Source organism: Myodes glareolus, chromosome 18 (genome assembly GCF_982192425.1).
Source record: "Myodes glareolus chromosome 18, mMyoGla1.1, whole genome shotgun sequence".
NCBI lineage: Eukaryota > Metazoa > Chordata > Mammalia > Rodentia > Cricetidae > Myodes > Myodes glareolus.
In genome coordinates this window covers 62,576,565-62,601,095 of record NC_142043.1, presented here as the reverse complement: position 1 = coordinate 62,601,095, position 24,531 = coordinate 62,576,565, and the positions used below count along the sequence as shown (strand labels likewise).

Below are 24,531 nucleotides of genomic sequence, written 5' to 3'. Positions count from 1 at the left end.
GGCCTGTGGGTACCGTTCCCTAGAGTCCCGGATCTAGCCACTTTCCCACCAGCTTTGAATCCCTCTAACCAATTTTGGGGGGCTGGTTTCCTACTCTGTGTCCCAGGCAAAGGCCACTCCCCAAACCAGGAGCTCTCTACGAGCTGCAAGGGTTGGGGTGGTGGACGAGTTAGCAAATCCCGCTGAAGTAAAGAGGAGCCGATATCACGTGGTTTCCCCCTAAATCCCGCACCTACATCCAGCAGTTGTGGTGGGACGGAGGGTGACTCCAAGCTTTTTTTTTTCCCCCAGCTTTAAGGAGACCGTGGCAAGCCTTACTCGAGTCAAAGAGCTGCTGAGGAATGTTCGCCTGAGCCACACCCGCACCCCCGGGCATGCCCAGGATCCGAGCCAAGTGGGATTTAAAATGCCCGTGAGACTTGGCTACAGGTTTCCTTTAACTGCACCTTGAACAGCTGTAAAACCAGCTTCCCGTACTATGAACTCCACATGCTCAGAAACTTCAGTCAGGCACGGGTGGAGGATCCCCTGGGTGGGGACGTTGATCCTAGCTGCTGGGTGCCTGGGAACCGCTGGTTTCTGAACGGCTTCTCAAGCAGGCATTTGTGAACTGGAGTGCGCTACGCCCTTCTGAGTGCTACAGCGCTTCACTCTCTTCGCCAGCCACCAGAGGGGCAACCAGGTCCCCGAGCCTGTCAGTCAAACGTTGCATTAGGGGCGGAGCCGGGGCGGGGCGGGACGGGACGAACTGGGCTCACTGGCGGCGGCACTGGGCGGGGACACGCGACAGCGGCTAGAAACGTAGAACGGCGGGAGAGGAGCTCGGGCTCCCGGTCTCCGCTGCCACCATGGCCACCGTGGACCTGGAGAAGTTGCGGATGTCGGGGGCTGGCAAGGCCATCGGAGTGCTGACCAGTGGTGGCGATGCGCAAGGTGATGGGGCGCGGAGGCATGTTTATGGGTGGATCCGGGGTTTCTGTCCTCCGGCTCTTCCGCCGTCCCTCGCCTTGGGACCTGGAGATACGAGGCCAGCCATCCTCCCTCGGGGGCACCGCAGCTCCAGGTCCCTGTCCCCAGACTCCACCCCCAGGTCGCTAGCGTACGTGCGGCGGGCCACGGGCCCTGGCATGCCCCGCCCTCGCGCTAAGTCCGCCCGGCTTGGGGGTGTGTCTGCGCAGCACGCAGACCCAAGGCACTCTGCTGCTCCTTTCTGGGCCACACGTGTCAGGACCTCACCGAGGTGTTCCCGGCCGAATCCCACAGCTCAGAAGTTTGAAAGGACCAGGGACCCTATACCCTTCTCCATGCAGCCTCTGATTCCCACTGTGTCTGCACTGGGATGGGGTGAGGGTAGAGCAGGCTTGCCCACGTGCCTTCGCCTGGGCTGCTTCCTGTCCCTTGGCTGGAGGCCTAGGTGGAGACCAGAGTAGTAGTACAGCGAGCGGGAGTTAGGGGTGGGGGGACGTTCGGAGTATTTCTTAGCGAAGATCTGTTCTCACTTCTGTAACAGGACAAACACCCCATGGTTATTCGCTCAGGATCCACACAGCCTCTGCCTGGCTTGGAAGGAACTGTTTCCTCTCATGCCCTCTTTTGGTGGCCAGATTCCGTGCTGATTGCCGAAGTCTGTGGTTCCAGTTGGGCACAGCTGGAGAGCAATGCCATTCAGTTGACGGGAGTGTGGGGGGGGGGCGGCGCAGAGAGACTGAGGAAGACACGTGGGGCTTTGAGGGGCTTAGCTCCCCTGATGCCGGCAGCTGGGTTTGGTCATTTCCTTCCAAAGAGTTCAGGAAAAACACACACGCTCCCGACCATCCAGCCCTTATCTAAGAGAAGGGTGGGGGTAAAGAAGACAGATGGACGCCTCTTACAAGCGTGGTTGCAAGCCCAGGAAGGCAGAAAAGGTCGTGCCGGCTCCCAGTCTGTTGGAAATCTCATTCCTGTGGAGTCCCCTGGGCCTGGCGGAGGCTGCCAGGGTGCCTTCCTTCAAGGCTGTGGCAGTAGAGTATAATAGCTCAGTGCTGGCACTGAGATTGGGCTGGGAACCTGAGGAAGAATCATTCATGGTAGGGACAAGAGAGGTCCTGACTGGGCCCATCACCCATTAGATAGGCGCTTCAGCGAGGCCAGGAGAATCTGAATCCCATTTGCAGGGCTCCTGGCTCTGGCAGGTATAGGCTATCCATCGTAGGTGCCTGTCTGAGCAAAGGAGTTCCCAGTGTCTGAGAGATGGTAATATTGCATGGTCTCTGTGGGTGTGGAGTTCCTACTGCCTTCGTTCTGAGGAAGCTGCCAGGCCATGGCCACCAGGGTGACAGACATTTTGTTTGTTTTAGAGGCTGGTGGAGGGACTAGAGTCAGGAGTCCTTTCCTGGTCAGGTGAGGGTAGGCAGAACCTGCTGACATTTCCCCTTGGGCTCCAGGGCAAGTTCCCCACAAGCTTCCCCAGAATCTTCTCTGAGTAGGGCCAGTATCAGTGGGCAAGGAACAGCAGCTGGCATCATGGCAGAGTGGCACCATCTGTTGCCTAAATGCTGATAGCTGCCTGTGGGTGTGTTTCCCAGGCCAGTCAGCTGCTGGGTTCCTCTTGCCTTCTGTATGTCCATAGTGGCCTCATGAACCCTCAGTGGCATTGACTGATGAGAACTGTAGAATGGACACTCAGGTGCTCTCACAGAACCCCATCTGCATGCACTGAACATGTGAACACCAGTTCTCCTCACTCGTGGAGGCAGCCTGGGCCCAGACCCGGAGTCCTGGCCTGGCTATAGATGAGCAGCTGCTTTGGCCTGACCCAGGCAATGCCTCTGGCCTATGAAGAGTTTTCTCTTTTCCTCCCAGCCAGGCAGGAAGACCTCTCATTTTCTGGCCCCAGTCTTTCCCTTCCTGTTGGCCTAGAGTCATGCTAGGGAGCCGAGGAAGGCTGTTTTGTTCACCAATGTCTATTTGACCAGAGTAATTTGTTTAAAAGTAACAACAGGTAGAAAAACAAAACAAAACCGATCAACCAAAAGACAGCACCAACAAACCAGCCTGGCACTTCAGTTCTCTGGCCATCTCTTCCAGCTCCTTGAACCTAAACAACTAGGACTGTGGTCAGCGTAGGCTCTGATTTCCTGTTTGTGCTGCAAGCCGCCTGCATTACTGGGTCTGGGATCAGACACAGACCTGTTAGCTGATGAAGAACACTCTGGTAGGCCCGAGATCATCTCTTGGTGCCTGTAAAATATCTTGTTTTGCCAGAGGTTATGTCTCTGAGGTTTATTTTCATGGCAAATGTACAACCAGGCTTTGGCTCTGCACAGGGCACTCTGAATGTCAGCTGATAGACAACTGCCTCCCTCTGCTGATGGCCGGCCCTTCAATTGGGTCTGGTCTTTGCCCAGTTTATTCTGAGAGGGAAAAGGCAAATTAAAGGGCAGCTAAAAAGACCTTTTAGCTGGGTGTGGTACCTTAAGCCCATAATCCCAGTAATTGGGAGGTTGTGGCAGGAGGATTGCTATGAGTTCTGGACTAGCTATAAAATGAATTGTGGCGACAGTGGAACAGAGAGGGTGGGGCCCAGACCTCTGCACAGCCTAGCATATAGAGCAGTGGTATGGGCATCCAAGGTGCCACCTCTGGCCACACCCTGCCACCTGGACCTCAGTTCATAGCACAAAGGACGCACCAAGCTTAGGGGTCTCCCTGTCCTCCAACCCCAGACTCCTAGGTTGTCAGCACAGTTATTGGCACTCCACAGAGTGGTTTCATAGTAACAGGAGCTGACTGGTCTGTGGTGGGTGGTGGTGCACGCCTTTAATGCCAGCACTTGGGAGGCAGAGGCAGGAGGAAGGAGCACTCTGAGTTCCAAGACAGCCAGGGCTATACAGGGAAACCCTGTTGCAAAAAAAAAAAAAAAAAAAAAAAAAAAAAGGAAAAAAAGGAAGGAAAGAAAGAAAGAAAGAGGGAATTAGTAACAGGAACCCTTTGCTAAAGCAGCTTCCTTGTGGTCCCCAGGAACATTTACTCTCCCAGGTCCCATTGCAAGGGTCCTGTTTCAACAAGAAGGGCAGTGCTTGATTTGGCACCTGTATTGTTTCTAGGACTCAACGTCGGTTTTATTTTACAGTGTCTTGAAGTCATTTACAAGGGAGGGGTACACTGCACCTGATATGGTATCATAGCCCTGTGCTGTCCCCCTACCCAGCTGCCTGATGAGATGGCCTTGTCAGCTGACACTGGCCTTTGCAGGAGCCAGAGGTGGCTAGGGGTTGGACTCTGGGTCCCTGGCCTCTCACATCTCCAAACTCTATCCCAACCCACGGGGCCTGCTGGCCTGAGCTAAGAGGAGGGAGGAGGCGTGGTGGTGTATAGGCGAAGACTGCTTGTTTGTTTCCCGGCCACCGTGACCTGAATAATCACACAAAAACTATATTAATTACAACATTGTTCAGTCTATTAGCTCAGGCTTCTTATTAACTAACTCTTACATCTAGATTCACTCATTTCTATTAATCTGTGTATCGGTGCAAGGCTGTGGTTTACTGGTAAGGGTCTGCCTACAGTGGTGACTGCTGCAGACTTACTAACCCGATCTCCCTCGCTGCTCCCACTCAGGTGAGAGCAGGGGGAGCCAGCAGCCCATGCCCAGCCTCTGCTTTGGGCACCTCTGACTTTCTAGGCCTTGGTGCTCAGCTCTCCGGGTGCGTGGGATGTTCCCGACTCCCTCTGACTTCAGCCTCAGCAATAATACTCCCATCTGCTATGGGATGGGAGGCATTTGCTACTTCTGGACCAATGCCCTTTCCTGTTGTGGGTCCCGGGCAAGAGTGAGGCAGAGCAGAACCAGCATTTCCAGTCTGAGGTTGGAGGGCAGGGGAAGTAACCTCTCAGGTACATCCAGTGACCCTTTGTGCTTGGCGCTGAGACCCAAAGGGCAGGGTATGGCCAGAGCGGGCAGCGTGGCCTTCTGTGCCCATGTCACTTCCTTCTCATAGGCTACGCTGGTCTATGGCAGAGGTCTGGACCCCTTTCTCTGTGTTCCACTGTTCCCATAGTTCCTAGGCTCCAGGGTTGGCGCCAATTCTGTGGGCCTGCAAGAATGGGGCTCTGCTTGCTGAGTCCAGGGCTTCCTGTTGCCGTGGAAAGGGCAGCAGAAGCTGGGGACTAGAGAGTGAAAGTAAGCCACGCCCACCCAAGAGCGACTGCCACTTTCCTCCACAGCTTTCTAAGTGTTCGGGGAGTAGTTGAATGCCAGATTCTTAATTTCCTGGCTCCGAGCCCACTGGGATGGGGGTGCCCTGGAAGTGTTTAGTTCTCTCGGCCTGGACTGATGGCGTGTTCCAACTCCCTTACAGGTATGAATGCCGCTGTGAGGGCTGTGACTCGCATGGGCATATATGTGGGGGCCAAAGTCTTCCTCATCTACGAGGTAAGGCCGTGTGTGGTGGGGGTGAGGTGGGAGGAGCCTATGCTGAGGTAACCTGTGTGTACCTACAGGAAACACATTTTTCTGTGGTACGGGACAGTGTATTCTGTTCTGGTCACTTTGGAAGCTTTCAGATGTCTGGACTTGTACTAATGGGATGTGCGTTGTCTGGGGGAAGGGGGTTGAGCCAAGGCATCTGCAGAATGCTACATATTAAAGTTGGTGCCCACTGATACTTGTCCCATAGCCACCGCTGGGCATTGTTCAATGATGGAGGCCTTGGTTATGGGAAGAAGGTCACTAGGAGACCAGCCAGGACAACGAGATCGATGGGGGAAGGTCCAGGCCCTACCTATGCCAGTCTTGCTTTGTTTCTTGCTGTCCAGTAGCACAATCCATCTCCCCAGGTCTTTGTCAGCATAGAGCCTTAGGGGCAGAACCCTGCCCCTCCCCTGGGCTACATTGTCTATCCTGGTCCGTTCCATCATTGTGGCCTATAGGAACAAGGTCAGGGTGAGGGGCTCCCTGACATTGTTGCTTCCGGTGGATGCTGAAGTCTGTGAGCCATTTTCTCTTTTCCTCTTCCCACCCTCTCCCTGAGTGTCTTGTCTTCTTTCTTCCGCAGGCTCTGGAATTCCCTTTATTATTTTGTGGTTACATTGTCTTTCTTTTTATATACAATGTATCCAACCCTCGCTGTTGCTCTGCCTCTTCATAGGGCCTCTGCCTTTCCCTCTCGCTTCTGGGTGTGTCCTTTTCCCTTTGCCCTGGCCCCAAGTAATGGCAGGGCCATACCCAGTCTTCTGCTCTACAGATGTGGGAAAGGGGGAGATAGTACAGAAGATACTGCTCCTTCCCCGAGTGCAGGCCTCAGGCTTGGATGTGTGTGGGGGAACCCCTGCAATTACTGCAGTGGAATCTCAGAGACCTGAGGCATGGGAAACCTGAGGATATGGGGGCTCCCAATGGGGAAAACTGGGTCCAAACCATATGTAAAGTCCCTTTCCTCAAGATCCTGGCCTCTTCGGTGAAATGGGAATACAGAAGGCCAGGGGTATGTGGTATGTGCCTTTAATCCCAGCGTTCGAGCTGCAGAGGCAGGAGGATCTCTGAGAGTTAAGGGACCAGCCTGATCTATGTAGCCAAATAAGTACATAAACATTAAAGGGAATATGAGTTCTCCCTAGGTCCTTATGGGTGGAGGTCTCCTAAAGACTGTGTAAGTAAGTGTGGGCTGCTTTGTTCTCTTGGACCATTTGGCTTGGGGTCCCCGAGGAGGAGAGAGGCCTGGACTTTACAGTGGTCAGCAGCAGCAGAGAGGGAAGGACAGAGATGCTTCCCCTCTCCATCACTGCAGGGCCCTGCCCCTCCCTCCTCAGAGACCTCTACACACACAGCACTAAGAGTCCCTACTTCCAAGTAGAGAGGGATTTCAGAGAGGCCAGTGTGAAGCTGATGGGGTTATAAAGAGACATTTTAACAGAAAGAACCAAGCACCCCTAAGAGTGTGGGGGAGTATTGGTGACGGATCCTCAAGGGATCCATTTATTTATTTATTTATTTATTTATTTATTTATTTATTTATTTATGAGACAGGGATAGGGTTTCTCTGTAGCTTTGGAGCCTGCCCTGGAACTCGCTCTGTAGACCAGGCTGGCCTTGAACTCACAGATACCTCTGCCTCCCAAGTGCTGGGGTGAAAGGCATGTGCCACCACCGCCCGCCAGAAACACAGATTTAAATTACCCCAAATTCCATGTTGCAATGAGGGAGTGGTTTCATGAAGTGTCACAGTTTTACAGAACAAAGAAACGTGGGCTGGAGAGGTGGCTCAGAGGTTAAGAGCATTGCCTGCTCTTCCAAAGGTCCTGAGTTCAGCAACCACATGTGCTCACATCTGTAATGAGATCTGGTGCCCTCTTCTGGCCTGCAGACATACACGCAGACAGAATATTGTATACATAATAAATAAATAAATAAATAAATATTTAATTAAAAAAAGATTTCTTCCTTCCTTCCTTTCTTTAAAAAAAAGAGAAAAAATAAAGGCCAGTTTAAAATATATTGGGGAGTGGTCAGAGAGGCGGTAACAGGGTATCAGGGGAGCTTTTCTATAGGGCTCAGGTACTATCTGATGTGGGTCTTAGCTTTTGGTCCAGAGGAAGCTAGTGGTCTGCTGAGCTAATAGATTCCCAGAGGTTGTTATCTATTAGACACAGGATGTTAGTTCTGATACTGGGATGGGCAAGGCCAGATACGGTGATGGGCCTCTGGACCGGCAACAGTCCACCGTCTCCACGTCCCTGCAGCTCTGACCAATCAGCCTCCTCACATACAGCTTCTTTTCGGGAATTCTTGTTGACACTCAGCAGGTGATTTTGTTTAACCAGTGGTATCTAAAGTCTTCGGGCTTTCACGGCTAGAGGTCTTAAGGGCCCAAAGAAGGTACAGTTGACCTGGCTTGAACTAGGAAAAGCTACTTACTCCTCAGGTGGCGGTGCCTTGTCCTCCTGTGTCTCCTGAGAACCGCCTGGTTGGATTCCAGGGGTGGAGGCAGAGCTGCTTGCGTGGCTACTGTGGCCTGAACTGACCCTTCACTGTGATGTTTTCTGCCCACCCTCTGGGGCCTTACCACTTAGCTAGTGAGGAGCACAGGGCAGAGCCGAGCTGGACAGCCCAGGCCAAGCATGGCATGTCCACTTCTCCCTGGTGCTGGAAGGCCAGAAGTGTCCCCTGAGGAGTTTGAACTACGTGGTAGAGGCCGTACATCTTGTCTTACTGTCTTAGTTAAGGTTTTCATTGCTGCGACGAGACACCAGGACCACGGCAACTCTTATAAAGGAAAATATTTAATTGGAGTGGCAATTTCCAGTTTCAGAGGTTCAGTTCATTATCATCATGCTGGGGAACATGGCGGCATGTAGGCAGACATGGTGCTGGAGGAGTATCTGAGAATCTTTCATCTTGCAGGAAACAGGAAGCTGACTGACAGTCACACTGAGGGAAGCTTGAACAAAAGACCTCAAAGCCCACCCCACAGTGACACACTTCTTCCAACAAAGTCATACCTCATAATAGTGCTTCTCCCTTTGGAGGCCATTTTCTTTCAAACCATCACACTTATCCATGTCCATCATGTATAAAACCCACAGACAGACAGCACTGTGTGGTAGAGGCACTTGGCACCTTGCTGTCTGATGAACAACAACAGAGAGGTCAGCAAAGAAGCCAAGTGGAATTCCCATGAGGGTTCGGTCCATACCTCCAGGATGAAAAATTCGTGCTGTCTAGACCTGTGGGGTACTGCCCTGGGCTTTCCACTGCTGTGCTCTGGGGTGAAGATTGGCCGTAAGCACCTGGGGACACATAGGACATTCACTGTCTTCTGTGGCTGCCCACACATCCATGGGACTTGTGAATTCTCCCTTGGGTATGGGCCTTTCCACCCAAAATGCATGTTCCCGTGGGGAGTAGTGTGTGTGTGTCCCTGGCAGCCTGACTTCGGCCTTAGAAACTAGGTATTACATATGTCCATGGGTAGGGGAGGGTGTCACACTATGTTGTCACGTAGCAGGAAGCTCTCATAGTCCCTTCAGACCACAGCCATGTCATTTCCACCATTCACACTGGACAGATCTCTTCTGAAGGACATCAGTCTTGCCTAGGGGCTTCTGTGCCCTGGCCTCATCTCTCCGATTTGGGTGCAGTGATAGGAGCTCTGCTTGGGGACAGTCCTCAGGTGTCTGCTTGCACCACGAGCATGCACTGAGTATTTTCCTCTATAATGGACTCCTGGGCACACAGAGCATGCTTGGAGTCCGGCATCGGCTGCTGGACCTGTGAGCAGCAGGGTTTGTGGTTGGGCTTCTTGAGCCAGCTCCCTGCTAGTCGAGTGCTGCTGGCTACAGTGGGGCTGTAATCTCATCTGTCTGTCTTTACTTTCAGGGCTACGAGGGCCTTGTGGAAGGAGGTGAGAACATCAAGCCAGCTAACTGGCTCAGTGTTTCGAACATCATCCAGCTGGTGAGGCTTGAAGTCAGATGGTTCCTTCCCACCCCGGCAGTGTGTGAGCATGTGTGGGTGTGCACATGCATAGAGACATTCAGACACAGAGATCTCATGGGTACACAGACATGTAGACATGTCAAAGGACAGACAGACAGACAGACAGACACACACACACACACACACACACCACGAGGCAGTAGTCCAGACCAGGGAGGCTGTGGGTGGAGACAGGGATGACTCTGTTCTGGTGGGTAGTGTGTGTCATGTGGTGTATGTTCTTTCTAGTTCTAAGACTTGTGGAAATTCCCCAGACCCAAAGTTTTGGACAGAAGGAAAAAGGCCAGAGAGTAGGGGGAGCCACACAAGGTTCTAGAGACTTTTCACTCTTATTCTGTGGGGTCCACCTTGTCCAGCAGTGGCATCTCTCTGATACCTCCTGGAACCTTCTGCCACCCCATCTAAAGGCCCCTTCCTCTTCCATGCAGGGTGGCACCATTATTGGCAGTGCCCGTTGCAAGGCCTTCACCACGAGGGAAGGACGCCTGGCAGCAGCCTACAATCTACTCCAACATGGCATCACCAACCTGTGTGTCATTGGTGGGGACGGCAGCCTCACAGGTGCCAACATCTTCCGCAATGAGTGGGGCAGCCTCCTGGAGGAGCTGGTGAAGGAAGGTAGGTTGAGTACAGCTGGCTCTTACCTGGTTCTGGAGCTTCTGATGGGGGGTGGTCTGCTGGTGGCCAGGTCAGCATGAGCCCACCGCTCCTGGCCTCAAAGAGCCCTCAGGATCACAGGTGGTGTCCCATGTTCTAGTATAGCATGTTCCTGGTCATGTGATGGCCGTGCTTGTAACTGATTCCTAAGAGAGTCCGTTGTGGGACAGAGACTCAGTTTGCAGAGGTGTAGCTTGGGCTCGGGTGACATTTGGCTCAAGTCCCAAGGTTGCCGCTTGGAAGGTGACAAGACATCTCAGCCATTCTGTGTCTCCTGTGGGAAACCTGGAACACAGGGGGTCCCTCATGGTTCCCTGGAGGCTTTCTACTGGGTGATGAGGCATTTGAGAGGGGCTGAGTTAGGCCCGGGGCCCTGCTGGGCTATACCCCTCCTTATAGATGGTGGATGAGGGAGGAAAAGGTGTTCAGATCACCCTCACCAAGCCCTTGGTTCTTTGGTGCAGGTAAGATCTCAGAGACCACAGCTCAGAAGTATGCACACTTGAGCATCGCCGGACTGGTGGGCTCTATCGATAATGACTTCTGCGGGACCGACATGACCATTGGCACGGACTCAGCCCTGCACCGCATTATGGAGGTCATTGACGCCATCACCACCACTGCCCAGAGGTTAGTGGAGACCCACGCTAACAAGGCTCACTGGGGGAGGGGCGGGAGCTCTGTCCCATCGTGGTGGTGAAGTGGGCCTCACGGGGACTGCCATAGCAGGGATAGTGGTGCCGTTAGCCAGTGGGCTCTATAGCTGTATCTTTAACTTGTGGCATTTAGGCCAGGGCCCTCTGCTAAAGGAGACGCTGGGGTCAGCTCCCACCCTTCTACGTGTCAGTGCGGCAGAGGCTACTGCCCTCCAGGGTAGTGTTGCCCCTGAAGGGGATTCTTGGGCTCCAACCAGGGGTCACCAGGTTTGGATCAGGACCAGGCTCTCAGGATGGTTGGGAACTGTCTCGAATATTGATGAGCGTTTTCTAGCCCAGGGAGCAGGTAGCCCTGGGCATGAGGAGGTGGGCACTGCCCTCGGTCAGCACCCCTGTCCTCTTAGTATAGTCTGGTGGGTTAAGATGTGTGGCCTACGAGACCTGGCACTGTTATCTCCACTCATTTCGTCTCCTCAGCCACCAGAGGACCTTTGTGTTGGAGGTGATGGGGCGTCACTGCGGGTAAGGAGACTGGCTTAGTTGGTGGGGAGCGCTGGGGCACCTGGGGGATGCTGAGAGCAGTGGGGTGCGGACACATAGTGTCAGGCACGCACCAGTTGGTTACTTCATGTTATGAGGGAGCCCTGGTTGGCACCAGGGAGGAGGCCCTGAGCAGGTTTGGCCCCTCTGCTCTTCCAGATACCTGGCGCTGGTGTCTGCGCTGGCCTCAGGAGCTGATTGGCTGTTCATCCCTGAAGCACCCCCTGAGGATGGCTGGGAGAACTTCATGTGTGAGAGGTTGGGCGAGGTGAGTGACCAACAGGGATTCCTACTTCAGCCACTTGAGAATCTAAGAGGCAGGTGTCCCTGGGACCCTGTTCATCCGCTCGCTGGTTCAGCAGTACCTGCCAGCACCTTTTGGTGGGTCTGGGAGGGTCATGGTGTTGAGTATTGGATGCTCATGCCTGTGTGAGGGTCATGGCATTGACCTCTGGATGTGCTTGTGGGAAGGTCATAGCACTGATGGCTGGATGAGCCTGGGAGGGGGCCACACTGCTGACTTCTGCATGTGCCGATGTGAGGTCCACTGTGCTGGCCACTGGACACACCAGCAGTCCTACCCATTGTGGGCAGAGCCAGTGGGCAAAGATGTTCAGTTCACGGTCTGGGTTCATCTCTGTGGCCAGTTCAGGGAGCATGGCAAATTTGTTTGTTGGAGTGCTGGCACTAGATCCCAGCCTCTGAATGGTGGCCTCATAAACTCATAAACTCAGGCCTCAGCAGTGCCCCTGTAAGAAAGGTAACCCTGTAAAGGCCCAAAGGGTAGGTGAGGGGCCTGGGGACTTTTCTACCAGGTCTGTGCTTCCCTGAGAGTGGTGAGTTCTGATCCAGGAAGTAAGTGTCTGGAAGTGTCGGTGGGTGGTGTCTGCCAGGTCCTAACTTGGGGCCCCTGGAAGCAAGAGAAATGGGATGCCTGGTAGGAGAGCCCCTCTAAGAGAGCTGGGGAAGGTGGCTGGTCCCTTGGTCTGGAACAGGCAGTCTGGTACATGGCTCTTGAGATGAAGCATAAGCAGGTATACTGTGCTCTGCAGAGGACCCATACAGGGTGGGGCCCACTTACCTGTCTGCCCAGTGACTATATATACATATGTGTATGTGTGTGTGTGTGTGTGTGTGTGTGTGTATACACACGCCTGTTTTGGAGAGGCAGATCCCCAGGACAGAGCCACTACTTCCTCCTTGTAGCTATGCTATGCATCATAACCAGGCAGTAGAGCCTGGGATCTTCCTGGGGTCATGACCTGTTTCTAGAACCTTCCCAAGTGAGGCTACTGGTAGGATGGAGGTGGAACAAAGTGGACAAGGCCTAGATAGAGGCCGCAGTGCCAGGCGGGGTCTGAGCACCTGGGGTCTGCGTACCTGGCGCTCATCTGCCTGGGTAAGGGGATGGGGCTTGAGCCTCAGGTTTTTGGTTCTTTTTCCCTGAAGATGTAAGCGTTTCCTGCCTTGTCCATTGCTCAAGCTGAAGGGAGGGGAGGAGCCTGACTATTACACACTGCCTGCAGCCTTGGCCTGGAGGTCTGGCTCAGTGCCAGCGTCACCTCCTCCATGCAGCTCTCTAATGCCTTCTACTATAACTGGGTCTCTCACAAGCTGCTTCCAGCTTCCTGACACAGGAGCAGCATGGGTTCTCTGCCAGCCTGTGCCATACCAATTCTAGGTCAGCCTCAGCTGTGTTGTGAGACTGTCTCACGAGCTGCTTCTACCCTGCCCTTACTGAGGCTCTGGGTGTCAATGCAACCTGCAGGCTGGCTCATTATAAAGGTCCATCTGTCAGATCACTGAAGGGAGAAGCCGAGGAGCGAGCGTGCTCTGTGATGGTTAGATTAGCCTGTGATACTGACTCACCTAGGGCGAGCTCTTGTTGGGCCTTCTGGGTCCCCTGTGCTAAGTGTAGCCCTCCCATTAGTTCCGGTGTAGAGAGTGGATCAGAACCCCCGGCTGTTGGTTGGTGGTGGAAGATTCCCTTGTTGAAGGATGCAGAAACACCCTGAGAAGGGACCTGTGAGTCTCTAAATTAGCCACCTGCAAGGACGGTTATTTCTGGTCTGCCCCCTGCAGACACCCTAGCCAGTACCCGCTTATCCCCTGTCCCCACTCCCTAGCCTATTGCTTGTTGTTGCCCTCCATGAGGATGGTGTGGTCCTGGTTGGCTGGCCTCGGCTCTACCATGCACTCCAGATCTCTTTGCCTCTTGGTACTGTCCTTGCTCAAGTGGGTTGTAGATAGTGTCCTAGACCCCATTGAGGCTTGCTGTCCCCGATGGCCACGTGCCATGAGTGGTCCATGGCTGGAGAGTGAGCCCAGTGTCTCTGATAGACGCGGAGCCGTGGATCGCGACTAAACATCATTATCATCGCAGAGGGAGCCATCGACCGGCACGGAAAGCCCATCTCATCCAGCTACGTGAAGGATGTGAGTACAGAAGGACAGGTCCTCTCCAGTCCCTCGGAGGTCCTGCTGGTCCTGGGTTGGCCCCTCCCTGGGCTGAAGCTGGGACTGGGAGATGCTTCCTCCTCTTGACATTGTCAGTTGTAGGGTGGCTGGCTGGGGTCTCCAGGGAAGCTGAGGACTCAGGTCTGGTCTAAGTCATGGTCCCTCTGTACTGTGAGCCCCAACCCTTTGGGTCCTGACTGCAGTCAGTTTGTCTCTGGCTGGGCCCCTCGATATCCCAGTGTTAGGTCTTAGCTCTGTGAGCTCTCCAAGTGATGGAGTCCCCACCCTCCACTCCAGACTCAGCACTCAGCAGTGTGGATTTGCCCGATGTGTTGCACACCTGTAATCCCATGAGGCAGAAGGAATGTGAGTTCTGTGCCAGCCTGGCATTCATACAAATGCTAGGCTAGCCCTGACTTCGTAATGAAATTTTATCTCAAAACAAAGCTAAGCAAAACTAAACAGAACTAACACCTGGGACTGAAGAGCCTGCCTCTAGCCTCTGGTGGTGGTGGGCATCCCCCGGGAAAGCACAGTCCCCTGCCTCCTGCCTCGGTGTTCCTACCTTTGCCCCCGCCTCCTCTGCCAGTGATTGTGTCCCCATATCTTCTGATTCCGTGCCAAGACTCTAACCTATTTGCTGATCTGTCTGTACCTAGGCCCCCTGAACCACAGGGGTTCAGAGGATGCTGAGTAGAGAGGCCAGAGAGTATGTTCAGTGTTGAATAGCCAGGGCTGTAGGCCATGAAACATAACCAGTACTGGATGCACAGTTGTACCTCCGTATGCATGCACACGTGGACCCTCCATGCACACTCACATGGTCACATGATCTTCGCATATACATGAGCCCCATGCTTCAATACTGTAGCATGTTTCTTAGACTGGTTCTAGGGCCCCTCAGGCCTATTTGTAAACCTAAGGCTACATGAGTGGACCATGGAGACTGGGCCCATGGACAAAGCTGGGTAGCAACTGCTGCAGAAGCCTACAGACCCTCTGTTCTCTTTGGGTGTTTTGAGACAGGGTTTCTCTGTGTGGCCCTGGCTGTCCTGGAGCTTGCTCTGTAGACCAGATTGGCCTTGAACTCAGAGATCCACCTGCCTCTGTCTCCTGAGTGCTGGGATTAAAGGCGTGCACCACCACTGTCCAACTGATCTTCTGCTCTTTTGACACATAGCTGGTGGTTCAGAGGCTGGGCTTTGACACCCGAGTGACCGTGCTGGGCCACGTGCAGCGAGGAGGGACACCCTCAGCCTTTGACCGAGTTCTGGTATGTTTACAAGCTTGTGCAGGGACATACTCTGTGTGTGTGTGTGTGTGTGTGTGTGTGTGTGTGTACGTGTGTGCGTGCGCCTTACGGAATGAGCTGGCTGTCTCTTGGCTGCTTCAGATTCCTTCAGAGCCAAAAGGAAACAGGTTCTTGGCCATGAAGGCTGATGCATGTCCAAGACTGTGCATGTGAGGGCTAGTAGTCTATGAAGAACCATGCCAGAGGTCTCCTGACAGACAGGACTGTGTAGATGTGAGACCAGCTGGTGCTGGCTTGACCCCTGTGTACACCACATCTACTTTGCTGAGCTAAGAACCCCAGTATGCCATCTCCCTCGGCCCTATGGAAGAATTGGACACAGACCCATGGAAAGGGGCCTCATTGGCTCATCCAGTCCTCTCCGGCACCTGCTACATGAAACTTGAGTCTCTCAAGAAGCCAAGGGAGTCCGAGACTTGGGCACAAGGCTGATACCACCCCACCAAGATCTAAAATGCCCTGAGATCACTCTGCCTGGTCAATGCCCTGGATACTGGTGAGAGTGACAGGTGCCTAGGCAGAGGCAAAGGCCAAAGGAACATCTTACCACAGTTTGGCTGTCACCAGAGTGCCAGCATTTTTATGCCAGTTCTGAGTCCAAATCCTACTGGGTGATGCCAGGGGACACCTGTGTGAGGAGCAGATCTTTCATGAGTCCTTCATTCCTGCCTGTCTGTCTGACTGTTCTCTCTGCTGTACCAGAACCTGCAGCTGTGGTCTGTCCCCCTATAGCGCAGTTCTTTGGCATTTTGGGTGTCTCAGCCTATCAGCCCACAGTAATCACCCCTATATATCAGGAGAGTGTGGCATGAGGCTCCAAGTGAAGCATGTTGTGGAAGGAGCCCTGGAACTCTGGCTGTCCTTCCCTGCCACTTTCAGCCCAAGTGGCCTCTCACCAAGCCCACGAGCCAGGCAACGGGGACTGATGGGAAATGGGGCCTGACTGGCTGTTGTGGCTGTTGCTCATGCCAAGGCACCCTGATGGTGGAGGCTGAGAAAGCTGGGGTGTGAGCATCCGCAGAGGGCTGTGCCGGCTTGCAGAGCGGATGGACGACTGGGTGCACTTGCGGGCCGTGGGGTGGGCTGGAGCCAGCCTGAGCCGTGCTGTCCCCTCTCGTGTGCAGAGTAGCAAGATGGGCATGGAGGCTGTGATGGCCCTGCTGGAGGCCACGCCCGACACACCGGCCTGTGTGGTCAGCCTGTCCGGGAACCAGTCTGTGCGGCTGCCTCTCATGGAGTGTGTGCAAGTGGTGAGTGCTGCCGTCCTTCCTGGGCCTCCCTCCGAGTCCTCTGCTTCTGTGTAGATTAGAGGGTGGGACACAGGGGTCGCAGTGGGGGAGGTTTCTGGGCTTCAGAAAGCGTGGAGAAGCTGGTCAGAGGGAAGTCTGGAAGTGGGCAAGTGTACGCAGGGAGCAGGGAGAGCGAGACCTCAGTTTCTTGGGGACGGTGGCATTGGGTAAGTGACTAGGTATTTGGGGTTATGGTGGGAAGAAGAAGGAAGGATGGAATACTGGGTACAGCTCTGGCAGGTTGGGGGGTGGTCATTAGGGTAGCCAGAGCAGGGACCCTATGGTGGAGCACACATAAAAGCAAAAGGACCGTGAGGCCAACCTAGGAGATGCTGACTTTGCCTCAGGTGTGGAGTGAGGGTGAGGGCTCTGTGGCTGGGGGCAGGTAGACAGGGTACACTAGGAATGCTGGAGGCAGCAGGGAGGCTTGGTCCTGATCCTCTTAGGAAATCTACCATGCCCAGCCCTGCTTCAGGCCATGCTAGGTATTGGTTATATGTCTGGGGGGTGGTGTGGGGGGGAATCCTCCCATTCCCAGGGCTCTCCAGGCTCTGAGGGGTTTGAGGCACAGTGAAGCACGTGACTGGTTTGTCCTTAGCAGGGGAGGACTCATGTCCGGGGCTGGGTGGGCCTCTTGGGCTTCTTGAAAACTGGGCTTAGGACATGAAGGTGTTGGCTAAGAGCCCCTTCTCGAGCCTGGTAGGCTGGGTCTGTGTGTGCAGTCCAGCCTCCGTGACCACCCGGCTCCCTTTTCTCTTTAAGACAAAGGAAGTGCAAAAGGCCATGGATGAGAAGAGGTTCGAAGAGGCCATCCAGCTCCGTGGCAGGTAAGGGTAGCTAGCCTTTAGGGCAGTGGGGAGGCGGGGGTGAGCCTGGATCTGCATTCGCTGACAGGGTGTTGCACGCACTGGGCCGCGCTCCCCTCGGCACTCCGCGCTAGTACCCGCTGTTAGAGGAGCTGGGGGGGGGTAGTGCCTGCGATGGCGGTGCCAACTGTGAGGTGTGGGGCTGCTGTGCCAGGGAGGGACCTACAGGGTGTATGTGTTGGGAGGTAGTGGTACTGCAGGGTGGACAGAGGTCATGGCCAGCTTTAGATGTGCTCTACTGGAGGACCAGGGAGGGCCAGTAGGTATGCAAACTCTAGTTCTTGGTGGCATGAGGTGCCACCTCCTACAGGCACCTGGCCCCGTAGGCCTGACTAATATATTCTTTCTGGCTGAATGCCCAGGCCAGGGCCTTTGTCACTGGTGGGAACACAGCCTTGTGTCCTGCTGGATCTCAGGTGGCTGCTGAAGATGCTCATATGGAATATAGCCACAAGACAAGCTGACCGCACAGGATCTGACTCCTGTGTTCTGGCCCCGTGCTGAGAATGTCCTGAGCCTCAGAGGCACATGTGTGCTTGTGCCCTGCTCTGACTGTTGAGCTGTTGGTCCCAGGCCTCCCTGGGTTCATGGCTGTGTGCGGCTGCAGGGATGATGTGGGCTGTGGGCTTCCTTGTCTCCTTCCTTTCTAGGAGCTTCGAGAACAACTGGAAAATTTACAAGCTCCTTGCTCACCAGAAGATCTCTAAGGAGAAGGTAAGGAAGAGGGCGGAGCCCATGGCCCTGGTGGTTCTGCCATCTTCCGCTTCCTCCTGCCCCACTGCTACCTTGCCTCCTGCCTCATGGGGAGCCGAGTTCCAAGTCTGGGGCTGGGGTGTGGCTGGCAGCAACTCCTCCTTCCTGCCTTAGGTCTTAACCGTGCTCCAAGGGCTGGACTCGGCTTTGCTTAAGGCCACAGGGCCCAACTATACCACAGGCTAGTGCTTCTCAAGGACTGTTGAATGGCATGGCCCCAATGGAACTTGGGGGAGGTGCCGGTGCGTTGAGCTGTTCCCCCACGGCTGAGAACCCCAGGGAATGATCTCTGGAGCAAGAGCAATGAAAGGACCATTTCCTGCTACTCTAGCGACCAGGACAGGGCTCACTCAGATACTCTGAGCTGGCACACTGAATCATATAACTTATATCACTTTATATCAACATAGCAGCAAAGCCCGTGCTCCTGCTCTTGGCAGAGCATAGCTGCTGTAAGATTGGGTGGCCCCTCCTGCTCCATGGCTGTACCACCTCTGTCTATGGGTGGTTGATGCCTGGGGGCTTTGAAACAGCTGTTTACCCAGCCCATTAGGCTGTGCCTGTGAGCCTGTGAGCCTGGTTATCGTGCGGTGTCCATTTATCATGCCAGGAGACCTTGTGGTGTATGCAGGGCCTGTACCCTCTCTCATTTAGTCTTTCCCAGACCTTTCTGGAATAAACAGGACAGATACCTTACTACCAAGGCAGCTGACAGGGTGGCTAGCATTCAAACTGACTAGGGTTCCATCTGTCATTTCTTTCTCTCTTTTTCTCCCCTGAAGTCCAATTTCTCCCTGGCCATCCTGAATGTGGGCGCACCTGCTGCTGGCATGAATGCAGCTGTGCGTTCAGCCGTGCGCACAGGCATCTCCGAGGGACACACAGTGTACGTCGTGCATGATGGTTTCGAAGGCCTGGCCAAGGGTCAGGTAGGTGTCATGGTGATGCAGGTAATGGCTGGGACGCTGGGCTCAGTCACTCACATTCAAAGATCTGAGGGGTGTTGGATGTGTAAGCACAACAGTCCTGTTCAGGGATATGAAGAAAGGTGATAGTTCCTGGGAAGGGGCTGGCTGCCCTGGGAGTGGGAACTATGAGACTCAGCCCTGAGACCCAGGCCCCTGCTTTGAAGAGATGCCAGCACTGACAAGAGTGTGTCCCCTACCTGAGGGGTCACACTGGGCCACCTTTCTGAAGCCATGTTTTTGCTGGCAGGTGGAAGAAGTGAGCTGGCATGATGTGGCAGGCTGGCTGGGGCGTGGTGGCTCAGTGCTGGGGACCAAGAGGTGAGTAGCTGCTTCCTGGATGGTGTGCAGCCTAGCTGATGGGACAGGTAGAGACGGGTCCTGAAGTTGGGAGTTGGCTCCTTGGGGCTACAGCCCTGGATCTCCTAGGTGAGCCGGGCAGAGGGCGCTGCCCAGTTTCTCGTGCCTGCCCTGCAGTGTGAAGACAACCGATAGGAAGGCAGCTGGTGCAGATGTGTCTCTTATGAGAGATGGGGTTGTTCCTTCTGGCTGTGGCTGTGGTTTTTATCTCAAGGCCTGGTGGTCTTAGGATGGGTCCAAGGTCCTCCACAGAATTGGCATGGGGTGGTGTGGTCACTTTGTGTGGTGGTGGGAAGTGGTCCAGTCCAAGTCTGTGGAGCTACAAAGGCTGGATAAAACATCCCTTCCTGTTACCAACCTCAGCCAGAGGGGACACCCAGAGTAGGCTGCCAGGCAGAGGGTTGGCTATTGCTAGCCAGTGCCCAGTGATGTTGTAAGCAACCAGGCCTCTCAGGCTGGCCCCCAAATCTCTATCCCGCATCGAGCCTCACTGAGGGGCCCTTTGGTGACTAATCTCCGAATCTGGGAAAGGCCAAGCCACATACTTTCTGAGGTGAACGCACTCTTGTTTTGTGAGCTGCATGCCCCTCTCCAGGCTGATGTATCTCCAACCACAGGACGCTACCCAAGCTCCACCTGGAAGCCATTGTGGAGAACCTCCGCGCCTACAACATTCATGCCCTGTTAGTTATTGGTGGCTTTGAGGTGAGGCTTCTCATCTTGGGTCGCTGTGGGTGCTGCTGTACCCTAGGGCTGGAAGTGCGGCCTCCAACATGAGCCTTGGGTTGGGGCAGCCAGAGGGTCAAAGCTGTCATGTGTAGGGTTAGGGCTGGAGTTTTAACCTTCTGAAGTACAGTTAGCGTAGTGCTAGGCAATCATGAGAGAGATGGGGAATAGAAGGCCTTAAAAAGGAGGTAGAGAGGAGAGGAGGAGGAACGAGCCCTGGGGGGAGGTGCATTGATGCCGTGTCCTGGTGCTTGGTGAGTCCTTGCCAAATGATAAACGGGAACGCTGGGTAGGATCCTGATTTTCTGGTAGTACTAGTGTCTCCAGACAGCTTCAGGCCTCCATCCAGCACTAGGGTGGGAGTAGACTGTGCCAACCTAGGATCAGATATAGCCATCAATGGAAGCAGGGCAAGATGGCTCCCTAGCCCTGGGGGAACCCTGCCTCATCCCGCCCCCGCCCACCCCCTGCCTCCCTTCCCTTTCGCCCCGCAGGCCTACGAGGGTGTGTTGCAGCTGGTGGAGGCACGGGGACGCTATGAGGAGCTCTGCATTGTCATGTGTGTCATTCCGGCCACCATCAGCAACAATGTGCCCGGCACTGACTTCAGCCTGGGTTCAGACACAGCCGTCAATGCTGCCATGGAGGTGAGGTGTCCTGGAGGGTCCAGTCAGGTCATGGGTGGGTGGCTTCGTGGCTCTCCTAGCCCCTGCCCATGGGATAACAGTCATAACCAAAAGTGGTTCTTCACTACTGTCTGCACCCCGACCTGTGAGCCCCTAAATCTGTGGAGTGGCCCAGGCTCTGTCCTATCCAGCTGTCATGGGTATTGTGAGAGCAACAGTGTCCTATGGTCCATAGAAGGGAGAAGGATGGTCATAGAGGATTTTATCTGTCCTCCCTGCTCTTTTGTTTTTGAGTAAAGGTCTCATTCTCTAGCCCAGGCTAGATTAGAACTCACTATATACCTCGGGCTAGCCTTAAACTTGGAGTAGTTCTAGCTAAACCTCCTTACTACTGGGATTATAGTAGTTAGCTCCCGTGCTGGGCTCTGACCTCTCCCTTGATCCCTCCAGAGTTGTGACCGCATCAAGCAGTCAGCCTCGGGGACGAAGCGTCGTGTGTTCATCGTGGAGACCATGGGGGGCTACTGCGGCTACCTAGCCACGGTGACGGGCATTGCCGTGGGTGCTGATGCCGCCTACGTCTTTGAGGACCCTTTCAACATCCATGACTTAAAGGTGAGCCTGGCCCCGCTCTTGTGCTCCGCAGCTACCGGTGAATCTGGCCAGGCCCCTCCTGAGACAGCAGCAGACGGCTCAGGATGGGAGTCACTGCATGAGCAACAGCATGCGCCTTCTGCGAGTCGTGCGGCGTCTCAGCATCCTTGCCTCACCCTCCTACTGAGGTGGCCGGGTCCCAGGTACCCTGCTTTTCTTCCCACCTCCTCACTCACCTCCTCTCCTTCCCAGGCCAACGTGGAGCACATGACAGAGAAGATGAAGACAGACATCCAGAGGGGCCTGGTGCTCCGGTGAGGCTGCTGCAGGTGCTGGGCAGGCAGGGCACAGAGCCAGGGAGTTGCCACCCTCCTCACCTATCCCACTCCACCTGTGCCTGGCCTGCGGAACCTGGACTTGGGGCAGCCTCGACCGCCTTGTGTGCCTCCACAGGAACGAGAAGTGCCACGAACACTACACCACGGAGTTCCTGTACAACCTGTACTCCTCGGAAGGCAGGGGCGTGTTTGACTGCAGGACTAACGTGCTGGGCCACCTGCAGCAGGTACAACTCCAAGGGTGATTCCCCGGCCCCAGCAGTACTCACCTGCAGGGTTCCCATCTCCATCCCCGTGTTCTTTGGGGGTCCTAGGAGGACCCAGGAGAGAAAGAGAGACTGTCCTTCATGCATGCCCCGAGAAGGTGCTTGCCAGGCTGTTCTCATTCTCAGCACTCTGGGGTGGAGAATGTTCTCATCTCTCCTTCACGGAGAGAAGACTGGGGTTGAGACCCACGCCTGGCACTTGGGCCCTGGGCTGAGCCCTCATCTTCTGGGAGGCGGCCCAAGCCTCTGTCATCCTGTTATGTCCTCCTGGACTATTTCCTCACCTGCTTTATAAACCCTGTTGCCTCGTGCTGGCTTTCAGGAGGCCTGGGGTGGGGCCATGAATCCTGAGTCCCAGGGGTCATTTCTGGTCTCTGGAATGGAATGGCTTCTAGGCTGCGCTTTAAGACCCTCCAGGTTATAGGAAGAGGCCTGATGGCAAGAGGTCAGAAGTAGTCATGTTTGCTGCAAGGACACAAGGAGACAGGCACGGCTCATGTGCTGGCTTAGGACCCCCTTTGTGTCCAGTCTCCTTTGGGGCTTGGCTAGCTCCAGGGTATAAAATTTGTCCTGTTTCTAGGGTGGTGCTCCAACCCCCTTCGACCGAAACTACGGGACCAAACTTGGCGTGAAGGCCATGCTGTGGATGTCGGAGAAGCTGCGGGATGTCTACCGTAAAGGTAGGTGGGGTGAGCTGGCCCGACATGGCTCTCTGAGGGTCTCTGGGGGCATGGCCTTGCCTACCACATGTTTGTCTCCATAGGACGAGTGTTTGCCAATGCTCCGGACTCGGCCTGTGTGATCGGCCTGCGGAAGAAGGTGGTGGCCTTCAGTCCAGTCACAGAGCTCAAGAAAGATACTGATTTTGAGTAAGTCCTTTTGGAGCTGCATGGAGAAGGGAGGATCCCGGGAGGCCCAGAATGTTCCTGGACAGGGCCCTTGTCAGACTTTAAAGAACAGGAGTCGTATCTGGGAGTTCTAAGACCAAAGCGGGGCCATTTGGGAGGGTCTGTGATGAGCAGGCTGGTTAGCCTGTGGCTCTTGCACCTAGCTACACCTCAGCAGCATTCCTCCCACCCCCGACCAGAGAAATGGGGTGCCCCCATATACCACCCTGGTCACAGTAACACCGGGTTTAAGGGACTGCGGGATTCAGCTTCTGATCTGTCTACCCAGGCACCGCATGCCACGGGAGCAGTGGTGGCTGAATCTGCGGCTGATGCTGAAGATGCTGGCGCACTACCGCATCAGCATGGCAGACTACGTGTCTGGGGAGCTGGAGCATGTCACACGCCGCACCTTGAGCATAGACAAAGGTTTCTGAGGCCACCGTCACCACCCTTCCCGCTTTCCCGGACTCTTGCCCTTCCAGTGCCAGCCTCGGATCCCAGCACTGAGGGGAGCTCACAGGGAACTTGGAGCCAACGGCTGGAGGATGGGGGTCGAGTGTGCTGCCCTGGGCCTTCGCCCCCCTAGCCACCTCCAGGACAGAGCACCTGGGAGCTCTCACCTTCCAGCCCTGGCTGGACAGACCCACATTGCCTCTCCCTCACTGGTCAGCTGGCTGCTTCATCACGTACTTTTTTATTTTAGAAATAAAGTCACCTGACTAGAGTCTGCTTACCTGGACAGCATAACCTGAGGAGTCCAGGGAGAGGGTTGTCAGGACCCACTTGCTATTATGCAAGATGATATGGTAGGGGACCCCTTGAAGGGCACTAGGAAGGACCAAGAAGAGTTACAGAGCCTGGTGTGGGCCCCACACCTGCCCCCTGAATAGCTGGGGTCTCAGCCTGTGGACAGTGGACCCTGGGTCTGGAGGGGAGACCGTCACTGTTAGTATAGTGTTCCCAGCTGGCTGCTGACACCCCCACCCACCCGCCGGGCATTTCTTGGGGCCTACAGGCTGACTCCTTAGAGAAGCCTGTGAAGGTCAGAGCCCTGGCTACCCCCACTGCAGGTCCTGCTCCAATCCACTGGCCACGGTTTCTGTGTGAGCCTCTGCTGGGTTCATTCCCTGGAACGGCTGGATATTTACAGAAGATGGAGGCTGTTCTCCTGCCTGAGGATATGGAGGTCGAGGGTTGTGTTTTTGGCTTTGTGGGCCTGTTGGCCACATGGGTGTGGTGGTTGCCCTGAGTAAGGGTCTCCCTATGGGCCTGGACTTTTCAGGCAGCTTTAGGAACCAGATGAATTGCCAGGGCTTCCCCCTTGGCTGCCTTAGTCCCAACCTAAAGGGCAGCAGCTCTGGCTGGACTAATGAGGCCAAGACAAGGTCAAGCGCTCACATAAATGGCTGCAACTTCTCAGCCTCTGGTTCCCATGCTGCTCTTTCTCATACGTTGGCCCCCAGGAGACAGAACTGGGAAGCCATTCTCCTGCAGAGGACAGACCACAATGGAGCAGGGCCTCCCTCTGGTGCCCAGGGTACTGGGGGTAGCAACAGTGGTTTGATATCCAGAGCTGGCCGGGTCAGTTGTCCCTGTATTCTGCACAGTCAGTTACCAAACATGGGGTCACTGTTGAGTGCTTCCTGGATGTTGAGACCCCTGAATAAATCTTAGGGTGATCAGGGAACCTTAGGCAGCATTCCCTAAAGCATGATTGCTGATAGGCTTACCCATTGCACTAGCCCCCTGCAGCCCTGCTTG

At 54.8% G+C, this 24,531-nt stretch overlaps 1 protein-coding gene across 1 annotated transcript; it reads left to right on the top strand.

The window, feature by feature from the left end:
- Positions 1–754: 754 nt before the first annotated feature.
- On the top strand, positions 755–23,494 carry Pfkl (phosphofructokinase, liver type). Its single transcript, XM_087898328.1, has 22 exons — positions 755–933; positions 5,340–5,413; positions 9,356–9,433; positions 9,904–10,093; positions 10,597–10,762; positions 11,266–11,310; positions 11,488–11,596; positions 13,669–13,764; positions 14,966–15,058; positions 16,222–16,347; positions 17,149–17,213; positions 17,903–17,966; positions 18,788–18,934; positions 19,221–19,291; positions 19,948–20,035; positions 20,551–20,703; positions 21,133–21,297; positions 21,529–21,590; positions 21,730–21,841; positions 22,461–22,560; positions 22,644–22,749; positions 23,057–23,494. Exons 1-22 carry the CDS (start codon positions 849–851, stop codon positions 23,202–23,204), a joined length of 2,343 nt encoding a protein of 780 aa, XP_087754454.1. The 5' UTR covers positions 755–848; the 3' UTR covers positions 23,205–23,494.
- Positions 23,495–24,531: the final 1,037 nt, after the last annotated feature.